The sequence below is a fragment of the Coloeus monedula genome (genome assembly GCF_965178545.1).
Source record: "Coloeus monedula genome assembly, chromosome: 8".
In the NCBI taxonomy this organism is placed as follows: domain Eukaryota; kingdom Metazoa; phylum Chordata; class Aves; order Passeriformes; family Corvidae; genus Coloeus; species Coloeus monedula.
Window position 1 is genome coordinate 21,493,999 of NC_138788.1, and position 16,111 is coordinate 21,510,109.

General features: G+C 50.1%; 1 protein-coding gene across 1 annotated transcript; it reads left to right on the forward strand.

The window, feature by feature from the left end:
- Positions 1-4,362: 4,362 nt before the first annotated feature.
- Positions 4,363-10,451, forward strand: TMEM72 (transmembrane protein 72; the record flags this gene model as incomplete). Its single annotated transcript, XM_082285923.1, has 5 exons — positions 4,363-4,566; positions 8,429-8,495; positions 8,907-8,978; positions 9,666-9,805; positions 9,991-10,451. Exons 1-5 carry the CDS (start codon positions 4,497-4,499, stop codon positions 10,449-10,451), a joined length of 810 nt encoding a protein of 269 aa, XP_082142049.1. The 5' UTR covers positions 4,363-4,496.
- Positions 10,452-16,111: the final 5,660 nt, after the last annotated feature.

The following is a 16,111-nucleotide window of genomic DNA, read 5'->3' on the forward strand; positions in this document are numbered from 1 at the left end:
CGCACCGCGCAGGGGGCTGGCTGCAGCCGGCCTCGCACGGGGAGCAGCCGGGCTGTCTGTGCAGCGGTGGGGTCCTGCTGTCCCCTGCCGGGCATCCCCAGCACGGCTTGCGGTGCTGCCCCGGGTTTGGAGACTCCAGAGGGCATCATTTCCTGTTATAGCAAAGGAAGAGGGGACACACTTAGGATTTGCTCTTTAGTTCTTCTGGTTATGTGACTTCAGGCAGCCCTCTGCCATGTTTTTCCCTGGCTCAGGAGGGGAGAGGGGGTCTGCCAAGCTAGCCTCAGGATGCTGTCAGTTCATTCGGACTGGTTTGAAAAGCTGTGGACCTCTGGGGATACAAGGCAAAGTGAAACTCTTGCTGACTGCAAGGAGATATTGGTACCCAGTGAAACCACAGCTGCAGTTTGTTGGTGCTTCCAATCGACTGGCCCCATCTGCCATCAGCCTGCTGTTGTGACAGTCCATTTCCTCTCCAGGACAGGTGACCTGGTGGAAGGAGGGCACAGGGAGGTGGCACATGGCACCACTGTGAAGGCTCTGGGCAGGTGCTTGCTGGCTCCCTGTCCTCTGGTGGGAAGGGAGAGCATTGGTGTCAGTCTGTCTCAGCTGGACACTCTGGTGGGAGCACCTCAGCTGCTGCTGCTCAGAGAGGCGACCAAGGCTGCCTGACATGGTGGTTATAGCTGAGGGTTGAGGAGAGAAGAGGACGAGAAATATCAGAAACAGATTTCCATAATGTTGTACCAGGCAGTTTGGGAACTGTTTTTATACTTTGGGCAAGCTAAGTTAAGCATGTTCCCATAGGTTTCTTCCAGAGTGTGGCTTGTGGTACCCTATGCTCTCGGATGGGATCTCCACTATCTGCAGCTCTCTTGCAGCATCACCATTTTGTAGAGACAAGCAGGAGGTGAGTGTGCTGCTCCCCCACATCCTTACAGGGGCAGACACTCTGCGCAGATACTGCCCTGTGGCCTTGGTCACAGAAGAGTGGCCATGGTGGTCATTCCACAGCAAAACTGACTTGAGAAAAGTGTGAAGAGGGAGGGATGAAGACAAACACCACCATGAACCATAACCCTGAGATAAAATCCTCTCAAATCAACCCATACATCATGGGAAGCAGACTGTAAATGTGAACCTTGGCTGGCAGCCAAAGTGCAAATTGCAAGCCTCTGTGCAAGAGAAGTGGTTTAATGTGCAGTGGAGACCACTGCTTTTATGTGTCCTGGAACAGCCTGTGCTGGTGCATAGGTTTTGCAGTGTTGGTTACAGGCTATTAAACCCCTCTAAGCTCAGAATTTGTCAGTCCTCTTCTGACTGCATAAACTCATTCTTAAAACATCACCAAAACATACCCTCATTGAGGGTATCATCTCCCCACTTGAACAGAGGCAGAAGGAGGATCCTTCTACCAAGAAAAATCAAGTTCATGTGAGGTTGCTTGTAGGAGCACCAGCAAAAAAAAATCCTAAATGGAAGGAAGAAGCTGCTAAATGGGTGTTGATACAAATAAAGTCTGAGGATACCAGCTCACTCCTGCTGGGCACTGGAGTGAAACACTTAGTGCACCCAGGAAGAGTGAGTGAAGACCTTATGCTGCCCCAGATTAAGGGTCTCCCTACGTGGGGGACAAGGACCTTCAGGAAGGCTAATACAGGCCCACTCAGAGGATGGAGGTTGGGCAGTAGCCAAAGGAACGTGGGAAGGAGATGGAAGGTTTAAATAGTTAATGTATTAATCTGCATTTTCCAAATAGATTCTGTTCCTCCATGACCAGCACCACTGCTGCCCATACATTTACATTTATTTAAAACCCTGGGGCATTTTACTCCCCAGGAAGGAAACATTGCTGTCAAGGGCACTTAGACAAAGTCATTTACTTTCTGGGTGAGAACTCAGTGAAGTTTAATAAGAGTGCCAGAGTAAGAGCCCAGTGTGCTGCCCTGCCCATGTTGGCTAAGCGGACCCCCACCTCAGGAGGAGGCAGCAGCTTGCTGCCTTGAGCAGTGCTGGGTGCTGCTGAAGGATGAGTGCTCATAGCTCAGGGCTGCACTCTGGTGTTTTCTGCTTCTCTTCAAGCCTAAGCTCATGGCTCTAAGTGATTCTGAAAGACTCTTATATCTTCCTTTCCTCTATTTGCTTTTAAAGTAGTTTTCTACTTTTCACATTTGTAAAGAGGCGCCTTCAATTCAACACATCAATGTTAAAAAAAAAAAAAAGAAGGCAAGGAAAAAAGCATCTGGACTGCTTACACAACCTGAAAGAGCCTGCACAACCTGTACAACCTGGGAATCCCTGAGATTAGCTCTACTGGTTAGAGTATGATGCTAATAACACCAAGGTTGTGGGCTCAGTCCACATATGGGCCATTTACTTAAGAGTTGGACTCAGTGACCCTTGTGGATCCCTTCCAACTCAGAAAATTCTATGAATCTGTATTCTGCAAACCCCAGGGCTCTTAAGGCATTTTGGTGATTTCTGGATGCAGAGAGTGCTCCTAGAGCCTGCAGCAAAGCACAATTAGAGGGCATGGGGATTACCCAGGCAGTGCCCAGCCATAGCATGCAGGGCAGCAGGTACCCCAGCTGGGCTTTTCCTCAGCCTTTGTGTGACCTTCCCTGTTGGCTGTCTCTGTTTTCCACTGTCTCAAAAAGGAAGGCACACCAGTGAGTCACCAGTTGTGGAAAATGGGTAGTTCCATCAAACACCTGAGGTGGTGCAGGAGGACAAGAGCAACACCCAAAGGGAGTGCCAGTGCTGCAAGGCAAAGACACAATTTGGGGTTGCGCCATTCAGCACTGCTCCTCAGGATGCTCTGGAAACCCTTCCCCAGTGGGTTTTTCCATTTTTCACATGCAAAATGTGCTCTGCACCCAAACCTTGTCAGGATTGCCTGCTGCAAAATCCCTGCCACTCCCAACCTTGTGAATGTTCAAAAAACCAGTGTCAGCAGTTTTTTATAGGAATCATGGACCCATTTCATAAGCTCAGGCATTTGGCTGCCCTGAGAAAATCCTAGTTTGAAATACAGACCAAGAACCCATGGAAGAGAAGCTGTCACTGTGCCCTTGGAACAAGTCATCTCTACCCCCAGGACAAGTCAGTACAACACATACTGGCCAGCCTCAGCTTTGTTGTGTCAGGCAGGTGAGAAGGGATCACAGGGGACAGGTTCAGCTGGTTGCTCCCTCCCTGCAGGGCTGTCTGTGTGTGAGTTGAGGGTGATTCACCCAGTCCCTTGCCCACAGCAGTTTCCCAGCCAGCGCAGCGAGGGGCAGGAGCTGCAGTGACTGTCCAGATGCAAGCTGCAGCACAAGGTGAGCTCACTGACCTGTGAACCCACAGCCCTGCAGGCACCACACATCCCTGCTGCCCATTGGGACTGTGCTGTGCTCACATAACCCTCTTGCCAGGACTGCCATGCTGCTGCCCCCACCACCTCTTCCCTGAGTGGCAGCAGGTGGGGATCGATGGTGACCTCCAGCAAGATGTACCCTGCTCAAGCACAAAGGAGTGTGGGGCTGGGGTGCCAGAACAGGCAGTGTTTTCATCTCTTGTCCTTCAGACATACGTAGGGCTGCCCCTCTCCTGAGGCAATGTGTCCTGCAGGGACAAGCCAACGACCCCCAGATTGTCTACCTAATCCGAGGCAAAGAGGTCAGAGTATCTGTGCAGCCTATTCCATACGTTAGGACACTTGTGCAGCCCTGGTGCTATTCAAATGGCTCTGGTAGCTACAAAACAAAAACCACATTTCACTGGGGTTCCCAAAACACAAAAATCAGATCTGCCTTGCTGTGCCTGTCCCAAGTCTGTAGGACCCCTGTAAATACATTGGTCTCCTTGTTCCTGTGATTGCACATCAGCACAGATGCTTCCCAAGTCATACTTGTTGGAACCTGGATGGCAAGCAGCAGCCATGGCCAGGGGCTCAGCTGCAGGAGGCAATGGGTCTGGAGTGCCCCTCGTGACTTGCAAGAAATGTGCTGCTCTCTTGCCAAGAGCAAACATCGTCATCCTCACAAATGGTTAACCTGCCGGGAGCTGCACAGCACTAATGACTTCACATTCATTTAATCAGCTTGGGCTTCCAGAGCCTCCACCTCAGGAACAGGGAAGGCCGTGCACCCATGCACTTGGGGTACAAATGCTCCCAAAGCCGCACCCCTGCCTTACCAATCATTAATCACCCCGGGACGACAAGGAGCAAGCGGCGAGCAGGAAAAGGCCAGGTCTCCACAGCCCCCACGGGAGCAGCAGGAAGCAGCACTGACCGGTTCCCTGGGGTGGCAGCTCATTCTCCGACCACCCTCCCCTGGGAGGCCCTGTGGAGGTGGCCAGTCCTGCACGAACTGCCCTTTGCTTCAGGAAGGTCACTCAGTCCAGGGAGCAAGAGGCTCTGCCTGTTCCTGGGAGCTGCTGGGCTACACTTGAGGTGGGGGCTCTGAAGAGGGGTTTCTGGCTGGCTGTACCGCAGCCCTCATCTCCTCACCATGCAGCACAAGGCATTTTGGAGTGCCCTGGAGTATACCTGCCGATTGCTGGGCATCTCCACCGCAGCAGGTAAGAGCAAATTCTCTTTTTCTTTGGCACTAAAAGGCACTGAGTGGGTGTTGGGACCTCCAGGCTGCCTCCCTGCCTTTGGCCAGCTGCAGCCACTGCCTCATCCTATGAGGGGGACAAGGAAACAAGTGCTCTTTTGCTTTGGGACCCAGGGTGGGAGAGTGCTGCGTGCCTGGCCAGGCTCTTTCCAAATGCTGTGGGAGGCACAGTGAGACATCAGAAAGGAAGAGCCAACATTCAGAGGTCAAGCTAAAGCACAAAAAAAAACAAAAACAAAACCAAAAAAACTGAACTGTATTCTTCTAACACAGACATAGGCATAGGCGAGATGTGAATGAGACTGAAAAGCAAAATACTCATGGCTGTGCAAAACTGCCGGGCTACTCTGTGGGATGTAAAGATGAAGGAGGAGCTCCTTGTACGGTGCACAGTGAGATGTCCTGTGCCAGGCAGGATGGAGAGGTTCTGTCCCAGCCATCCTGGCATAGTTACTACAAAAGCACTGCTCTGCCTCTCTAGCAACCTGTTGGGGAGCAGCTCAGAGCAGTTCATGTTATAGCTGCAGTACAAACACCATAAATTCACCCACCTGGTGAGTTGTATCCTCTCACCCACTGCCAGGGGCTGCTTTGGACCAGGGTGTTCTGGGTTTGGTGACACACCCAGGTGCTTGGTTTCAGGTGAAATGCAGGTGTTTTGAGCCAGGTGTCAGACAGAGTGCCTCACTCAGGAGGATGGAACACCATCTCACATGGAGCATCTCCAGATGGGACTTGGGCAATCAGCTAAAGCAGAGGGCTCAGGGGTTGACTCTGGCACTGCTGCTGACTAGCTCTTACAGGACAGGACAGGCAGCACTCTCTGCCTCAGTTTCCCTGTCAGTAAAGCAGAGGGGCTGATTTGTCCAAAGTCTGGAGGGGTGAACCAGAGGTTCCTGGTGAGAGGTGACTTGAGGTGGTGCCTGTGGTTCCTGTTTCAGACCCCCAGGGATTTCAGAGTCAGACACTGTAGAGTAAGTCACAGCAGGCCCTTCTGCCTTTGTATTTCCTTTATCAGCTGCAGACAGTCATGAAGAGGCACTTTGCTCAAATCAGGGACAAAGTGGAAAGCACACAGGTCGGCTGAAGCACGCACAGGTTTCCAAGGACACACAAAGCCCAGCTGGGGTGATGGAGGCTCTGGAATGTGTTTTAAAGGACTGATACTGATAATAGGCAGAGATCTGAGTCTCTGAGTTTATACAAACTCCCAGTAGATAAGGGCATGTCATGATGATACTGCAACAGTGGGAGATGGGACATAGCTTTAATCAGAAAATGCAGATCTCTTCATTTCTTCATCCCCATCCCCTTGGGTCCACATGAGCCTCATGCTGGTCATATTCTCAGTTAAAACTCCAGGGAAACTTACAGAGACATTCCTGGGAGAAAACGTGAGCTTGTTGCCATGAGAAAACTAAAGCTAGAACAACAAAATTGAAAGTAGTTTACAATGTGGAAGTGTGTTAGTGGAGTATCATCTTTCTCTCCTGCATGTTTTCTTTTTGTCATTTTGCAGCATCTGCACCTCTTTCTTTAATTTTTCTTTAAATGAGCAGTGCAGTTATCTGTCTGCTGAGGATCACGGAGCATAGAGAGCTGTGCTTTTCCATAGCTCTGGTGCATTCCCAGTATCACCTGACTTTCCCGAAAGGCCAGTGAAGAATGGGATGTGCCTGTGTTTTATTTCTCTGTGTGTCTCAATGGAGTAAGAAAACAGCTTGATGCAGTGTTTAGCGATGATGAGGTGTGTGAGGTTTATACATGAAATGGAAACCATGCAGAAGAAGTTCCCATGGGTTTTGTTTGAAAAAAAACTATGAAAGGGAGAGTGCATCAGCCCCACTAATTGATTCTGAGAAGGCCTGGCCAGCTCCTTATGCTGCTAGTAAGTACAGGTTACCCACATAGTACAAACCTTCCCTTCCCCCAGAATCTTGGAGTGTAATGGCTCTCTGCAATGGTGGGGCTACAGGGCTTCCTTTGTATCAGGAAATGGCTAACTTGTCCTACGGCAAGTCAACGAAGAGTCGTCAAACAGCTCTGTGATTTGCTGCAGTGTTTGCAGCATCTCTAGTTCAGAGATTCTAGGCCTTGTGATTTCTGCATCTAGGAAAGCGTTCCTACTTATTTCTTAATTCTCATGCTTTCAACCATTTAATTCCTAATCATGTGCCTTTAGCCACATGGTTTGGACAAGATCCAAACCGAGGCAGTGACTAGTCCAAACAAACACCTCGAAACAGCTCTTTTCTTCTTGCAGATTCTTCATCCAAACAGCTTTGTGGATAAAGCAGAAGCTGTGCAAAAGGAGGAAATCTCCCCATTCAGAGCAGAGGCTCAAGCTAACAGCCAAGCTGTAGAACTCTGCATTCATCCACAGGGAATGAATGAATGAATGAATGAGAATGAATGAACTCCACATTTGTAGGGAAGATTATAAAGAATGGTCCTCAGTCACAAGATAGTAAAAGACAATACTCTGCATGTAGGATTACACAGCTCTTGCAGCTTCACAGCCCTCTGATGAGACTGATTTCCCTGTGCTATGCTCAGAGCTGGAAAGGCAGTGTAGGAGGGTGGCACATGGGCCCCGTGTGTTCCCGTGGCTGACAGGGGCCAGCAGCTGCAAGTGACACAGGGAAAACACAGAGGGATTTCTTTCAGCCCAGATGGGAAAGCTGCCCCTTGGCATTGGCCTACATGGCAGTCTTGATGGACACTGATCTGTGTCCTTGCTTGGGAGCCTGGTACCCTTCTGCAGATGGGGCAAACCACAGCTCAGAGAAGTGGATCCAACCTGCGCCTCAAACCTTGGCCAGTGTGCATTGAGCAGGACCAGTGGTGAACTGCCTGAGCACCAGTGGATGGGTGGGGACTGGGCAGTGAGGGGGGGTGGAGACATCAGGTGCAGACAGAAGATTGCCCAGGGCGATGTTCTGGCCATGAAACCTGGGCTCCATTCAGCTCTACTCTGCTAACACTTGTGCCCTGTAAGTTGGCAACTACTGGCCAACTCGTCGCAGATTGTGTGAGGTATTAAATTTCCACTCCATTTTAGAAATAGTCTTGAAGGGAACTGAAGGATGTTGAAGGAAATTTTCCATCCCCTGAAGCTATTGGCCAATCCATCAAAGATTTTAGCCTTGCTAATACTCTTAATCCCCCTTAAACTGACTCCCTGGTGTTCTGTACTGGCTGGGGCACTGAGAGAACGTTCATTCTCTGTTTTTAATCTGCCTGCTCCCATTATATGTTTTTCTGTTTGGCTAGCCTGATGCTATGGCTACAGCCCTTTGTGAAGGCAGCTGGCACAGTTCCCCTGCTCTGCAGCCACGTGTTGGGTGCAGCAGGCCTGGGCAAGCAGGGAGGGCAAGGGAGTGGGGCTGGGCAGGCACTGGGGGGGACCTGGGCAGAGAAAGATGGGGCAGTGGGCCCTGTGGCAGCTGAGATGTGGCAGCACAACAGAGGGTAGAAGGGTCACAGGACACTGCTGGTCACCTCCCCCAGCTGTCCAAGGCCAGCTGGTATTCCCAGAGCACCTTTCCCCAGCCCACACGGTGTCAAGGCTGCCACGATAGGGGTGCAGCTGGGACAGGTTTCAGGGCTGTATGTCAAGGACAGCACTCAGCTCTGACTCTTCTGGGCTGCCGTGTCAGCATGAATCATGTGTGCTAGCAGTCCTAACATGCTGCCCTGCTTGGGAGAAGCAGCCTCTCTAGCCCCTGGGGGAAAGGGGGCATCTATCCTGGGAGCTGGGAACTAACCTGAGGGAACTGGGAATGAACCCTGCAGTCAGCATCTTTCCTACCTTCTCTTTCTAGTGCTGATCGGTGTGGGCGTAGAAACTCTGCAGCGAGGACAGTTCAAAAGCCTGGCTTTCTATCTGCTGTGAGTATTTTTGCCCTTGAAATCAGAGCTGGCAGGGGTGACAAGGTCAACCCCTCCACCATATGTAGCACCAGAGCAGACTTCAACAGCAGCAGGGAACAGTGTCCAAGCCTTTGGGAATTTCAGATCTCCATACTGAGGTTTCAGAAAAATAAGATATTTCTGTTAGAAAAAGAGATGCTACTGAAGACTCAGGCAGGCCAGAGGTGACACTGGCTGCAAGTTGACTCCCCAGGGACAGAAGGGCTGTGAGTTTTCCTCCACAAACCAGATGAGCAGAGGGTGTTCAGACCCCAGCACACAGATTGTGCTGGGAGCTGGATAGTAAATTCTGGCCCCCTGTGCCCTTTCTGCCCACCTGGAGAACATACTCAAGCACAGCCCTGCTCCCCTGACAGCTCCACCTTTCAGTTTTTCAGGGGTTGCAGTTACTGTCTGTGAAGGCTTCTTCTTTATCAGTTTGTTCCTGGAGATATGCTTCACGTGAGTAGACCCTGCCCACTGCTCTCCAGCCATAATGGGACCTCCCTAAGGCACCTTGCCCCTTACAGGCAACACCAGATCTGGGGGAGCTGCAAGTGCCAGACCAAATGTCCTGCCCCTAATGCCAAGGCAAGTGCACTCAGACAGGGGGGAGGTAAATGTGTCCATGTGCGCACACATTTAAACCTGTGTTTTAATCCAGGCTTGTGCCCTAACTTCCTGAGCATCAGCACAACAAACCCTGGTCTTCAGCATGTGCTTAATACACTGTGTAGGCTCAAGGTACCAGGGTTGAGGGAACGGTCAGATCCCCAGGATGAGCGTCAGCTCCCTCCAGAGACAGCACAGAAGTTAAAGTTAAAACATAGACAATCCTTATGCCCCTTTCAGAGGCTGAGCACTGCTGCAGTCTCCTAGCATAAACTCAAAAGTTCTCACAGCTGAGAGGCAACAACTTACTCCAAAAAATAGGCACTTGATTAGTGAGATGCTGAGGTGCTGGCACCTGGCAGATGCTCTTCTCCCAACAGGAGATGCTCGCTTTGCTTTCCTTCCCTGAAAAACACCCCCATCTCCTGGCAAACCAGAGTGAGGATCTGCACATCTAGATGGGTCACGCTTAGGTCCAAAACTTCTTGACATATGCTTGCTGCCTCATCCCACAAGGACCTCTCTTTCTCTCCCCAGTCACAAGCCTGAATCCCTGGCACAGGCCTGCTGGAAGCGAGCTAGACGCCCAGGGAGCTTCCAGAAATTCCTGGGGTACACACTGCTCTCAGTGGCTTGCTTCCTGCATCCCGTCCTCGTCTGGCATGTCACCATCCCTGGTGAGAAGCTTGGGTGGGGAGTAGCACAGATGGAAGAGGAGCATGGTCTGCCAAGGGCCAGTGAGGGTGGGGATGTGCAGGGAGCTGGGCTGGTGGCAGATGGCGCTGAGCTAGCCAGACCAAGCACTGCTTGGCAAGCTCTTTCCACCTGCTCCAGCCCTCAGCCAGCACATTCTTGTCCCCAGGGTCCATGCTGGTGCTCACTGCCCTGGCCTACTTCCTGCTGAGCAAGAGGAGGAAGAGTCCTGGGCACAAAGAGACGCATGCCCAGGCGGGCCAGTACGTGGACCCTTCGGCCACTGAGGCAGCCCCAACCATCATTGGTGACACTGAGCAGACCTACACCTTCCACGGGGCCCAGAGGGAGCAGCACTGCTCACTCCTGGGCCATATGAAGAGCATCCTGAAGGGCAGCAAGGACAGGACCTCAGCCCCCGAAACTCCTGCCCAACCAGCAGCCGTGCCAGTCCCTCGCAAGCAAGTGCACTTTCAGGAGAAGGTGGTGCAGATCATCCCCTCTGTCAGCGAGAACTTGGAGGATGTGGAGAGTGAGGCTGAGGAGACCACATCGGACACAACACCCATCCTCACCCCACCTGATGCCCCCATCATCCTCGCTCCTCTCAGCTCTGCCGGCCTCTTTTGAGCCCTCAGCAGGAATGAGGACAGGACAGACCTGTTACCCTGGAACGGATAGATGCTCCAGCAGCAGCCAAAGGGCCCCAGGAGGTGGTCCTTTCTGCCTTCCATACTTTTGGGGTGACAACTGTGCCACCCCCTCTTAGAGGGGCTGCCTGCACTACCTGGTCACACGCATTGTGCAGGGCCAGGGGACAGGCAGTGGTTCAGCCAGGGCAGTGCCAGCACAGCAAGGTTTCTGCTCCCACAGCCTCATACACGTGTCACAACCCTGTTCAGCACTACACACCACTGCAGCGCTCCTGCCTGACATCTCAGCCATGGCCTGTGCCTCCTTTCTGGCAGCAACAGGCAGGAGGAGGGGAGACTGCCATGCCCCAGAGCACCTTCTCCTGGGGCACTTGTGTCCCTCTGGTCCTCGCTGCACATTGCAGAGCTCGGGGCTGGGCCACATTCAGCACAGGGCACTGCAGCCCGCGGGTTCCCTCACAGCACCTGCACCCGCTGTAGCAGCTTGAGACATCCAAAACATTATTTCAGAAATGGGCCGACACCAAGCACACCCCTGGCCCTAGCACCTGCTTAGTACCTCCCCAGGCACTCTCTGAGCCCAGCAGGGAAATAATCTCTGGCCCTGGGGACACCTAAGCAGGAGCAGAGGCCTTTGAGGTGTCCCCTGCTTGGACAGCCCCCTTGAATTAGAAGAACTTTGGGATGATATAGCAGCCCAGGTCCTGAGGTTCAGCAGCATGCCGGCACAGCAGACTGTGTGTAACTTCAATGTGTGTAGTTATGGCCCCCAGAGGGCAAAGGCAATAATAAAATTACCGTACTGTCCCACCATTTTCTTCCATGCCAGCTCTTCCCTGAACCCCTTAACTCTAGCTTAATCCTAGCATAATTTCTGCCTTTTGAGGACCATTCAGTTACAATCAGGCATTTCCCTCCTATTCAACTTATCCCTTTGGCACTCTTCCACCTGAGGACATGTGGGAAGAGCTCAGGTGGCTGGATTCCCTTGGACACAGGACATGAAGCCACACGGTCACCATTGTTGGGACGAAATCTGTAACTGCTCTGAACCCAGATACACAGCCCTGGGGAGAAGTGATGGTAATTAGAGAAGGTTCCTGAGACCTGCTAGACTATATATAAGGTAGAAGCCAGTTAAGCTGGCTGTTTTCTTGTAAATGCGTTATTTCTTCTATTTAAGATCTCAGCTCTCCAAGTGGCAATCACCATGTTCATTTAGGAAAGCAGTGTAGTTCAAAGTGTAATCAGAAGGCAATTGAGATAAGAAACCAGTGCTACATTTTAATAAATTCTTTTTAAGTGACTTCTAATTTGTGATATGGCTGAAGAAGAAGATGAAAGATATTGACTCACAATATTTGACTGCCTGTGTTTAATAATGAAACTGTTGACAAGAGCAGTTTATGAAGGGCTACACACACTCATCAGTCCTACAGTGAGACATAGACAAAAAACTTCATTGCATCACCAACATTTAAAATGATAGCTGGTATCAATCGGCTCTAAACATGATACATGGGTAAGAGACCTCCTGTTTCTGGCTGCATATATTTACCTTCCACCCTGTCATGGTGTGCTTTGGAAGAGTCACATACACATGTGCCTTCAGGGTGGATTTGCACCTGTAAAAATATCTTCAGAAAACTGCACCCAGTTAACACTGAACAACTGACAGCAGCAAGCCCAGGGTACAACCACTTCACCCTCAACCTGCTCTATTCATCACATTAGGAGATAAAAAAATAAAGCTATTTTCCTCTAAAGCTGGTGACAAACATATCTGCAGCAACCAAGATCCCAACCCAGCCATGCTAACAGGATACCCACCCTGGCCAGCTCTGCCCAAAAAGGCTGTGCTTGGAGCTGGCTCCCCAGCTTGACCACAAATCTGCTCTGCCATTAGAGCCCCTCTCATTAGCAAAGTCAGCTTTCTGCATCATCCAAGGCTCTCCTTTGAACATTGCATAATTAATTGCACACAGGGAGATAAACTTTGTTGAAAAGACACTGCTCCCAATATATGAACCAATCTGCTGACAAGAGAAAAACCATAGTTCTGCAGACTCCTCTCTAGCCCTCAGCAAAGCTCCTGGGCTGCCTGGGTGGGAACAGATGCTCTGCCACAAATTTCATCCTTCAGCCCTCACTCGATCAGCCAGCCCCATGATTTGTACCTGTGGGGCAGCAGGGCCAGCTGGCAAGGAGCAAAGCAATGTGGTGACAGCACCTTTGGCACCCTGAAGTGTGTAGGGAGTAAATTGCATTGTTCTGTGAAGTGCTTAAAACGTGTCTGCAGCTGTTAGAGTCTGCACAATCAGGTTTCTGTTTTTAGGCTCATCTTTTAAAAGTCTGTTGTAGGTTTTCCTTCAGAACCAAGACTGGAGGAAGCTACAGGTGAAGTGTTTTTTCAGGCTTCATGGAGCCAGCACTGGACCTGGTTGCTTTTCTTGCATGCTCTCTTGTGTTGGCCTGGCTCTTCTCCAACCCCACAGCTAGTTGGCTCAGGAGATAAAGGGTGGGAAAAAAAGCTGCTTGTCTTTTCTGTGGTATTAAATTGCCTGTTCAGTTAAGGTCCGTGGCTGACTCACCCTGGAGTCTTCGAAGAGCCTGCATCCATGCTGGGGAAGTGGCTGCTCCTTCAGAGGCAGACAAGCTGCACCTCAAACAGCACCTGAGCTGCCTCCCAGGTTCTCCCTGCCAAGGAGCTCATTTGTACATCCCCCCCCCCCCTGTTCCTCACCACCCATCCCACCCCTGCTGGGATGCCATCTTCCAGCTCCATCACCATACAGACCTGTTAGCGCAGAGGAACAATAATTAGGAAAAAGAAAGCAGGTGGCTATCTTCTTGGGTAATGAGCCAAACAAGTTCAGGGAGGGCCAGCCATAAATGAAGGGGATGGGGGATAAAAGAACCCCTTTCAGAAACAGTGGGCTGTTAGAGCAGCTCAACTGCTTAAAGAAACAAAGCCTCAGGCTTTCTTTAAAACCCAGTGCAGAGGAAATGTTCAGCCTCAGGGGGTGTCAGATGACTTTGCAGAGGCCTCAGAGATTATTCACTCAAGTGTGCACTTCTCTGTTGGCCCCATTCCCTACATCTAGCTGTGAGAGTCCTCCCAGGGGCTACCGAAAGCACCAGAGATGCTGTAGAGGGCTGTAGGAGGTCTGTATGAGAAAAGCTCTCATATATGTATGGTAATTGCAGGGAAAGAAGAAGAAGAAGAACTTGATGCTATTAACTTTGCAGTGCATAGTGTCCAAATATAAGCTGCCCGAACTGTAAGTCCACATAGCACTACACGAACTCTGCTAAGAAATTTTTGCCTGCATTGCAAAAATTCATTACTCAGCTGGTCCACTGAGATTAATCCACTGAGTTAGAGTGCATAAAGCTATAAACTCCTGTGGATTCACATACTGAAAGGAAATTAGATGAATCATCCAAAAGAAATACATGTGTAAGTTAAAACACTGTGAGGTAATCCTGGCAGAAATAGTTTCCTTCGAAATTTCCACCAAAGATCCCTATGCATCAGGAAAAAATTGCCTGTTTTACACGTACATGTGAAGTGGAAACACTCTACAATGCTACTTGACACCCCCCACCAAAACTTAGTGAACTGGTATGTTGCAAGCAGTTAATCCATTTTGAGTTTTATATGCAGGAAAACCAGATTTTGGTGCAAGCTTCAGTTACAACTCCTCTCTTCTTACAGTGCACAAACAACTGTTGCAGAGTCCTGGAGACAGGCACACTATCTGCCCCACCATGGTGCTCCCACCTCACACCAGGGCCTTGGATTGTCACCTGCTGAACCCCCTGGATCCCCACAGGCACTCTGGTCCCCCGGTTCTCTGAGCACTGCTGTGTATTTGAAACACGGAAATCAATGTTTTACCCAAGCAACAGCAGTGCTAGGAAAATAAGGCACACTTGGAGAGAAAAGCATTCACTTTCTGCAGTGTCAGTACTCGAAATCAGGAATGCCCTGCTTTAAACCGTAACTGCAACACTCACGGCAGCAAACACCGCTATCAGCATCAGGGGCATTGGCGGTTTCTAATTTGGTATTGAGTCATATCCACATGCAGGAGAGGACCTGTCTCCACTTGATTCCAGATGCTGCATGCTCACATACCTGCAACCCCCCCACTCTTCAGCCCTGCAGCTTCTCCTATCCCAGTCAGGAGATTCTCCCATGTGCTGGGCTAGAAATGCTGATTCTGTTTTGGCTGGCCTCCTGCATTTTGTGCTGTGTGGGACATTACAGGAACCAAAACTAGATCCCAACCCTACCTGGTATTGCTTAGAGCTGTCAGCTCCCTTGTCTGCTTGGCATGGTGCAAAAGCAGGAATGTGACTTGCACCCACAATGTATCAGCTGGCACGCCACTAGTGAAATGACTGCACAGGTTATATCCTAATGAATGATTGAGGTGCCTCTTGCATTCTAATTCTAGGCAATTATTCACTCAGCATGTGACTGTTTTAAGGCTCTAGGCAAAACACCAGGAACCAACCCAGGTCTTTGGATCACAGACTAAAGAGGGAATCCCTATTTCAGACAGGGAAAAAAAAGGTAAATAAAAAGGAAAAAAGAGGGAAGAGTAATGTTTATTGGCAACTCCTCCTCATCACATCCTGGACTTCCTACAGCTCAGGAGGAAGTTGTGAACAGCATCTTAACACTAATCCCCATCCCACTCTCATCTCTTCCTTCTGCCCAGCCACTTCTTCACCCTTTTTCACTGCTCTTTTCCAACCCAGAGCACTATTTAAAAGGAAATATTGTCTTGATCTAGTCATGCTAAACAAAATTACATGCACTGTGACATGACTGCACAGTTCCTTCCTGCCCCTCCCTCTCCAAAACTCCTCTGTAAGGGGACTTGTGTTTGGTACTCACCCAGATGCCCAGCCTTGCTTGTCAGCCCTGAGCTCCCTGCTGGCACCCAGCTCCCCAGCTGCTGCACAGCCCTCTCCCTCAACCCTTCCTGGAGAGACAAGCTTGCAGGTGAAATTTTGGATGAGGCTTTCAACACTGCAGAGGGGGCAAACATCTACCAAACTGTGCCTAGAAGGAAAGAAGCCAGCAGACACAGGGAATGTGCCCAGGAAAAAGAGACTACATCACAGCCCTAGCTAACTTGCTTTGTTTTTATGGGATTTTTTTTGGCAAACCTTACCTTCCAACTCTTGGTGGAGGATGCCTGCTGATGCACTACACATTTTGCACCATAAAAAAGCAATCTGGTTTTTTTCAATGTTTTTGCTAGACTGCATTACTTCCATCAATAGCATGAGAAAGCAAAAGAACACAAAAAAGTTTTATTGTGCACAAAAGCGAGGGGAAGAAGCTCTTCTACACTGGCTACTCTCTAAGCCACACCCAACTAGAATTCTCTGGGGGAATTTGGTATAGTGATAGGACTTTTGAATTTGATATAGTAGCACTACATTTCTCCCTTTCAAGGTGGGGAGGCTTGCTCTGGGTTCTTTATTACTTTTACTTTTGTGCCTATTGAGGAAACAGTCCCCAGCCCTTTTCTGCGTATATGACTTTGCAGCAGTGTGGCAAGGAAACTTGATCTGAGAAGTTCTTGGGAGGTTGGACTTGAGAAAGAAATTGCACCC